General features: G+C 38.2%; 1 protein-coding gene across 1 annotated transcript in view; it reads right to left on the reverse strand.

The window, feature by feature from the left end:
- The window catches only part of LOC105034305 (uncharacterized), a 95274-nt gene extending 86377 nt beyond the window's left edge, over positions 1-8897 (reverse strand). Inside the window, exon 1 of the mRNA XM_010909404.4 lies at positions 8667-8897. Within this exon, the coding sequence (XP_010907706.1) occupies positions 8667-8776 (110 nt within the window). The 5' untranslated portion in view covers positions 8777-8897. The remainder of the gene's footprint in view (positions 1-8666) is intronic.
- Positions 8898-9482: the final 585 nt, after the last annotated feature.

The raw sequence follows: 9482 nt of genomic DNA on the forward strand, positions 1-9482 counted from the left end.
GACGCTCGTAGATATCTGGATCATCAACATAGTCTGAAGGGACATCAGTCCAACCCTCTAGCCAACCTGCACCGTACTCTCGAATATTCATCATCCCATAAGACATCCTCTCTGGATTGTAAGACATCTCAGACCTCTCGCTAAAATTCTGACTCTGAGAAGTATCCTCGAGATGATGGTATGGTTGTGGAAGAGCCTATCCAAATATGCCAGTAACAAAATCTGATCCGTAAGATGCTCCAGGCTGCATAAGATAGTAACCACTAGAAGATGATGCCTCGGATGCACCATATGCATATGGATTATAAAGTGGCTGTGGATAATAGGATCCATAATGCGAGGATGATCCAGATACATCCATGGACCCTACTCCATGTGCAAGATCATCCGCAGCTGCATCATGTGCTGGACGACCTCTAGGAGCCCATCGTCTATATGAAATCGGCTCCCCACGATCTCTACCGACTCGTCCACCATGATCCCTATTCTGTGTGACATGCGTAAACTGAGACTCACCAGTGAATCGAATATCACTCTGTGGCTGTGTCTCATAAACGGTGGTCTCCTGTCCTCCAGTTCATCTCTGATCATCAGATCCATGGCTATTACTACCAGTATCATCATCACTCTCCCTAGTGTCCGTATCTGAACCAGATAGCTCCTGTACTCTCGAGAGTGGTGCAAGTGCAACTGTCTTTTCCTTTCCCCCCTTGTGCCCCTCTGTGACTGAGTTTCCTGTGATTGGGAGGATGGATGCCTTCTTGCTGGCTGTCGGGAGGAACGTCTCTACATCTCTCGCTCGAATCTCTGGGACGATGTATCGGATAGCGAGTCATATGATGAATGAGTCCCTTGTGTCCCCTCAGACTGTGGCTGATCAGCTGGAACCCTATGTAGAATATTTTTTTCTACCCATTGCCCTGGATCCACCCTGATCTCCCTTGCCACCACACTGGCTGGTCGTGGAGGGGATCTTGGCTTATCAAGCTCTGGCTCCTGCTGCTAACCTGCAAGCCATCTGATAATCGGATCGTCATCCTCGTCGGCATAATCATCTAGCATCGGATCAGTGTACTTCAACTGAACTTCCTCCTGAATATATTTTAGCCTCAACCTCAGATTGTAGTGAACATATACAAGATCATCGAGGCATTTTTGTGTCAGATGATTTCTATGTTTGCTGTGGATAAGGGCGAAAGTGGATCAATTACGCTCACAGCCACTAGCAGAGACCATCTGAGAAAGAATACGGACAGCCATATGTCTCAAATTTTCTGCTGATGTTCCAAAATGAATCCACCATTCAGCTACAAAAGCAAAATTATATATCAAATTTGATGATATTATTAAGCAAAATTACATATCAATCTACATGTAATTTATCTGGATTCATCTGCTTTTTACTTACGATAGCTGATGGGACTCCAAAACTGTCTGATCCATCTCTAAACTATTTCGTCTTAAATAAAATATATTTATTATTTATAAATATATCAAATCGAATTCAATTGAATAATTACATCTGTTTTAAACTAGTATACCTCTTGCAGACACAACGACGCGATTTCTGGATCGGACATCATCTTATATATGACATTGCGAAGAGCAACAAGAAGCTCACTATCCATATCTATCTCCAGAATAGTATACTGAAATCTCGGATTCAAGTAATAAGCTGCATATAAATTTCAAGACTGATTAAGCACAATTTTATTTTCATACTTCGAAAAAATATTTTAAAACATTCTTGAATCCAAACTTACCAGCTAGATACAAATCTCTGCCCATCTGATAGTCCCAACGGCGCTCAATAATGTTAATGAATTCTTGAGCATGCTTGGGATCATTCTCACTGATCTGTTTCTTTGCCCTCTCCATCATATAATATAGAAAGCCCATCTGGGGGTATCTCTCGCTGTCCACCACGCGAAGCACCTCATATAAAGGCTTGATAGCCTTCACTATCTTCTCAGCCCGCTGCCAAAATGACTGACTCGTCACCAAGTTCTCCACATGACTTCCATCAGTGCCGGCCCTCGCATATCTGCTCTCCTGTCACTCGACACTGACAAACATCTGACGTAGAGCTATTTTCTTCTGAAGAAGACTATCAAGTGCTATATAGTTGGTAGCAAACCGTGTGATACCCGATCGTAAGATCTCCCCCCAGTATACGTCCGCATCAAAGAAAGAACCCATGTGTGGTTGTAGATGAATCTAATAATGGTCTGGGCAATCTCCACTATCTGCTGCACCCTGCGAATCTTTTTGATATCCATCAATATAAGATCAATGCAATGTGCAGCACATGAGGTCCAGTATATCTACAATCGCTGCTCCATCAGCAACTCTCCGGCAGCCTTATATTGTGGTCCATTATCTGTGATGACCTGCACGACATGCTGCTCACCCACTGAATCAATCACCTCCTCCATCAGACCAAGGATATATGTGGCATTGTGCATCTTATCTGAAGCATCGATTGATTTGTAAAAAAATATTTTTCCATCACAGTATGTCAAAAAATTAATGATGCTCCGCCTAGTAAGACCTGTCCAACCATCACACATCACTGTCAGACCGTATGTAGGCCATTTATTTTTGTAAGAAGCAATCCATCTCTCCAGATCCTCCTTATTGCTGTCAAGAAGCTGACCATAGATGTCCTCAGGTCTTAGAGGATCTACACCCTGGCCGGCAGCCTCTATGGCTGAAATAGCAGATCGGTAGTAAAAATTGGCTGCTGCATTTGCTGGAATATGACTGAAATGAAATCATGATCCAATAGCTCGCCACATATCCTTCTTCTTATCTTTTTCAGCATACTGTCAATTCTCTGCTGCTTTGAATCCTTGCTGGGCAAAGCATGTAGATCCAAATCCTGAATGCTGGCTCCTGTTGGAATATCTCTGGAGGACCTCCTCCTACTGCCAAAAGCTCCCAACAAAGAAGACATGCTGCGTCTGCTCCCTCTACCATCAGGCTCTCTGACTGAGGTAGTCCTCTTGAACTCGAATTCTCCCCTACCAGTCGCTGATCCAGATCCTGATTCATAGCATGATGGTCCGAATCGGTCTCTGTACCGGGCCATCTCCTCCTGCTGGTACTGATCCACCAAGCTCGCCTGAATGGCAGCCTCAATCTATGCCTCCTTATCATCTGGAGCAGAAGCCTCCTTTGACTCTCTAGAGTGATAAGAAGGTGGCTCTGCAGCTCGACGGTCTACTTCGGTCTTTTTCTGCTTTGTTCTTTCCTTCGCTGCTTTCGAATCAGCAAAGTGCTTTTTCATCAATTGTCGGACTTTTTGCGGACATTTCCGACACATCGACACATCAAGATAACCACCAGCTAGATGCTACTTCAATCTAGTCACTCATCCTCCCTTGAACTCTGTGTTGCACTATTTGCATCTCCAATGATGCCGAGCCGAAAGCATCTCGCCATGATCCCAACCGATGTCATGGTCTTGATCTTTCTTCTTACTCATTTCTGTAGATATAATAAAATACTAATTATTTCGAATTATCTGTAATATAACACCAATTACATATATTTTTTATTTAATAATATTTTTTACTATTTAAATATTTACAAAAAAAATCTCAAAAAAATTTCAAGTTAGATTCAAATATTTCAATTATTTTGAATCATTCTAAACATTATTCTCAATTTCAAAACTAACACTGATTTTTTATTTTTTTATTTTTTTAATAATTTTTATATAAATAAATATATACTATAAAATAGCTGATTAATTAAAGTGAACGAACGTCATGCTCTAAATTTTTTCTTATAAATATATGCAAGTATAACAAAATACGATAGTTTAACGATAATTAAAATAATTATATATAATTTTAAAATAATTTTAATAATTATTTTAAAACTTATAAATTCAAAATAAATATGTTATATGCTTCAAATAATATTTTTAAATTAACTAAAATATAACACTATTTTTATATATTTTTTATTTTATAATTAAATTTTTAAATTTAAATAATTAAAAAAATAATTTTTTAATTTCAAATATTTGAAAAAAATTTAGAAATTAGATTTAAGTAGCTTGAATCATTCTAAACATGATTCCCAAACTCTGATTTTTTTTCTAAAATTTAATTTTTTTTTAATTTTTAAATAAATAAATATTTAAAAATATTTAAAAAATATATAATTAACAAAAATTAACAATTTTGGTGTCATCGTGTAGATCTTCCAAAGATCTATCACATATAATTAAATCATCCCAAAATCACAATTGTGGCATGATTTTCTCTTATTTTCATTCTTTCTCATTCTTATCTTATTTTTAACAACAAAATAAAAAAAATATTTACTAAGAAAATAAGACATTATCTTACCTCCGGCCAAAGATCAGCCTCTCCTCGAACCACTCCTACAATTTGACGGAGTTTTTTTCTTTTTTTTCTAATTTTTCGGAGATCTCAACGGTTTCGTTGAGACCTTCGCAACTTTCAGACCCTCAGGAGTTCTCTGAGACATCTCAGAGAACTCCAAACATGTTCCTTTTATGCATGTGGTCTCCGACCCCACCCCCCTCCTCACTTTATTCACATGAGACGGTCGGTACGGTTCCGTTCACGCCGAACCGGACCGAAACGAACCATACCGTTCGGTTTTGGACGGTATGGAAACGAACCGGACCGAACAGCCCGGTTCGGTGCGGTTCAGGGTGTTTCTCTTAAAAAAGGTCCGAACCGAACCGTTCAAGCACCGGTCCGGCTCGGTACGCCCCGTACTGGGCGGTTCGGCCCGGTATGGCAAACCCTAATCCTACGTGTCAATACGAAATGCCGCCTTATAACCTGTTGATCATTTTACTATTATAATATAGATAATATATATCTTCAAAATATATTTTTGTAATAATTAGTTTTAAATGCTTTGCAAACTGTATGGTCTATCTTGTATACTTGTAAATTGGATCGAGCAAGAAATTATTATGTTTTCTACTCTTAAACATCCTTCATATCCATGTACTTCCATAATCATGAGATATTGTCAGGGAAATAGTTAAATTGTTGGAAATCTCTGCATGAACCTCTAGATCATGTACTTTTGTAGTTTTTGAAATATTTCTTTTGAAAATCATGCCTCAATATCAATTATATGAATTTTTTATATGTATGCTCCTTGGAATCATATTTGAATTATTGATTTGGAAAATAATATATTTCAAACATTTTGGAACTACACACAATGTATTATGCATGCATGCATGCATGCATGCATACATACATACATACATATGTATATGTATATGTATGTATGTATGTTTGTGTGTGTGTGTGTGTGTGTGTGTGTATGTATATGTATACATATATGATTATGGAAGTATTGTATCGTTAAATAAGTTGTTTTCTGTCATGTATTCATCATGGTCTTATTTGTTATACTTGCTTAATCCCTTTGATTGTGGTTTTTGTTACTTACTAGACTATTAGCTCACACCTTTAATTTCTTCATTTTCTTATCGAGCCTAAGGCATAAGAAGGAATGGTTAAAGGTTGGACTATAAGATTTGACTGGGGCTTTAGATTTAGTTGTATGCGACCAGCCTTTACAATTTTGTTTGGAGCCCTCCTTGATACTGTTGTTTGTAGAAATAAGTGAACCTCTTAAAACTTTATAAGTGGTTTTGTTGGTTGAGTTGTAGTTTTACCTGAATATGTAAGCTGAGAATGTTTTGAGAATTAGCTTAGTTTGTTTGGAATCATGTGAGTTTGGACAACTTTGATTGTTATCCTCTACATTAGTCGACTATTGTTAGTTTGGTTATAACTATTTTGTTTTACAGGTCATCACTTTGCATGCTTATCAGGCCTAGCCTTACATGTGTGTGACAAGTTATCACATTCCTCGGCATGTGCTTACATTGGGGGCAGTGACAGCTAGGTGACTGGCTTAGGTGACTTCCCTTTGGGGTTGAACCATCTAACTAGCTCACATATGCAGGCCAACCTTGTAGAGGCTGTCCAAGTGGTACAATTTGGCTTTGACCATCTTTAGGGCAGCTAATGGACTATGTGGGAAGGTTAAGACGTTTAGTATAAAAGAATGGTATAAACTCGTTATCTCTTTCTTGTATCGAAACACCCCAAGTCCCTAATTAGCTATAAATTCCACTATTTTCAAATGACAATTTTTCCGGTTTACATTGTTCATGCATCATGTGGTAAAATTGTCTATTTCACACACTAGAGTTATTAGGGATAATTTTGGGATAATCAATATTCATTATATAACCTGTAGGAAAAATTCTGTTAGTTTGCTTTATAACACCATCTACAAAAACAAATCCTTAAATAGATGTAAAAAATTTTTCCTAATTTAACCATTATTTCTTTTTTATCCTTTATGTCTAGATTTCTTTTATTATCTATGAATATTGATGAACTTTTATGATATTTTTGACCATCAACCAAGACATTCATCGGCCACCTACCTTTCACCTAAGCACTATAAAATCCCCTGCTGCCTTCTGCCTCCAAATAGAAGTAGCCATTTTTAAAACACTGACTCCAAGAAAAATAAATAGGCAAGAAATATCATAGCGTGCACAGTTATAAACTAAAAATATCAAGGGATAAAGGTTACAGACATATGTAATAGAACTAAAGCTCAGTTGATAACACAAAGATGTGCTTTGAGAAAAATGGCATATTCTTCAGCCACATGAATGAACTTTTATAGAACAACCGTAAGAATGTTAAACGGATCCAAGTGTTGGACAGTAGAATGGATTCAAGCAATAAAGACAAATATGGCTGAAATAAAGAATTATTAAGATGGATCAAGAAAGATTACGAAGGATAGAAAGATGAATAAGACATGGAGAGGCACAAAGTGTACTATCTTTTTTGTTACTTCAGTAATACCTAGGATTTGAACGCTAGACCTCCTCCAACGTTGAGCCCTTGGACGAGAGGTGCCAACCAACTGACCTAACAGTTGTTGGAAAATGTACTATCTATTTAAGTATCTATTTCAAGCAGTGATAAAAACAATAAATAAGGAGGCACAAGCAACTGCATGAAAATTTAAGGAAGCTCCTATAAGGAGAGATGCTGGAGGTTAACAGGATTTTAAAAAAATGGATGAACCTGATATAACATGGATATATATAATAAAGCAAGATTCACTGTCACGGTACCGGACCTGTACCAGTGCCATCCTATTATAGTGTCGGTACACAATTCAATATGGTTCGAGATGGCTATCGAGTGCCAACATGATACGAAAAATCGTATCGATATGAGACCAGAATGGTACGATACGAGATATCGTGGGGTGTAATGGACTGTTCAGCCTGGTACAGCATTCCACATAATAAAGTATTTGGAAATGTTTGTGATAAAATCAAAGGTAATTCAAAATAGAAAGGCTAGGTGACTAAGAAATCATAAAATCCCAAAGTAGTTGGGGCAAGGTTTGATAATTATGATTATAGTTTTCAATATGGCAAGAAAGCATTGGTCTATATAGCAGACATTTGAGAAATCATTTGCCACTAGTTCTTAAAACAACTTTCAGGTTCAAGTAATCAACATTATAAATGCCTAGAAATAAAGAATTATATGATTTGAAGGTTTATTGCTCATGCATCAAGTGGACAAAAAATAGATGGTGCTAATAGTGATATTGCTTATTTTTTGGATATAATGGTAGTGATAATGTGTTAAATGTAAAATAGTTGTATAAGTTGAGAATTCACACCATTGACCAGAATATTCCTTAGTCAGGTTCTAGAAACAAATAGAAGCTATCTTGTAACAAACTCAATGTTAGAAGAGTCCAACTCTCCAGCAGTCATTAGAAGTTGGAAGCAAAGAATTTGATAAGCATTAAAAATTTAAAATATCTAAAATGTATCTATCTCAAATAATACATACCCAAGATGGGTTATTTGAGTTGAAGGCAGCACAACATGTAAGTTGACCTCCTCTGTAACTTATGATCAAACAAGCTGGTTGCTTAACAATCACAATGATCGAAAATAATTCTTCCTCAAGAAACAAAAAAAATACAGAAATTCCCTGATGCTCTAACTTTCCTCTTGTGCTTGCTAATATCTAGTGAATTGATAAACAAGATATACCCAAAGTCTCCGTAGCTCTATCCTCATCTAGAACTAAGATCGAGCATTAACTTGATAATCTCCAATTCCTAATTCCGTATTCTTTCAATCATTCTTATCGACTCCCTGGAATTGATAAGAGACTTTTAAGAACCTATCCATCGAGATCCCTAACACTAATTTCATCAGATCTTCGTTCCTATCCCCAGATCATCTTTCATCTTCGTAATCTCTCCCATCTCCTGCTACTGCGATCATCTCATGAATAAATCCGAACAGCATCTGCTCATGAGTTCATGATGGTCCAGAGGATATACCCTAATGCTTCACTAATTCCACTATGTCAAACCATCCGGAGGCCCATCAGCCCAACAGGTGCCGAGCCATCCCCGACGGCTTTCCATCTCAATATTTTTTGATTGAAGGAAACAAAAATCCAGTCTTAACCGACCATAGCATGCCAGTTCTTCGAATAAAGCACACACACACACACAAAAAAGGATTTGGGGAATGAATATAGGATGGATGTGAGGTGGGAAGATCGCTCCTCACCTCCTGAGAGACTCACCAGTAGAAAGGCCAAAGGGTGTAGTCTAGATCGAAGACGACCAATCGGGGAAGGGCTTGCAACACACCGATGATCTCGAGAGCTTCCTCCTTCACTCTCTCTTCCCCCATTTCTCCGCCGCCTTTCCTCCTCCGACCGGCAGGGCCTCCTTTCGTTCGCTCGTCGGGGCTGGTAGGCGTGCGGATGCGGTTTAGATCCGCTGCGCGGTGAATTTCGGAAAATGTTGGGTCAGTCACCGTACACGCCAACTTGGGATCGTGCTACTAATCATGCGCGCGAAACTTGACGCAGCGTTTCACCATCCAGTCACGTCAGGGCTCAGAGGAGGCCCGACCCATTATCAGCCCTGGATTCACAAAAAGCTTGGATCCTCTCCTTGACCTGTTTGATCGCGTCAATCAACTTTGTGCAACGTTTCTCTTCGATTAGGCCCTGGTTGAGTGCGTTTCTAGGAATCAGGTCCCGACTCAACCTGATCTGATTCTAAAAGAGAAGAAAAGGACAGTTTTGAACAATTAGGAAACCACTCGAAACCATTCCACTCGGTTAAAACTTTTCTTTCTCGCTTCAATTCTAAGAAATAAAAAATAGCGAATAGAGGAAAGCCCACACGTATCCTAAGATAAGATACGGCTCTTGCACTATGATTAGAAAGGGCTCTATATTTCTATAATTGTTTATCGAGCTAGGCAACTCTAAAGTCGGAATAGGCTATTGATTCTATTATGGGGTTATACCATCTCAATCTTTATTCTCAAATTTCTCATTGGATATCTTCACCAGCCACCAGCTGATGAGTAGAAGTGAATCATGACG

This window comes from Elaeis guineensis, chromosome 12, assembly GCF_000442705.2.
Source record: "Elaeis guineensis isolate ETL-2024a chromosome 12, EG11, whole genome shotgun sequence".
NCBI classification, from domain to species: domain Eukaryota; kingdom Viridiplantae; phylum Streptophyta; class Magnoliopsida; order Arecales; family Arecaceae; genus Elaeis; species Elaeis guineensis.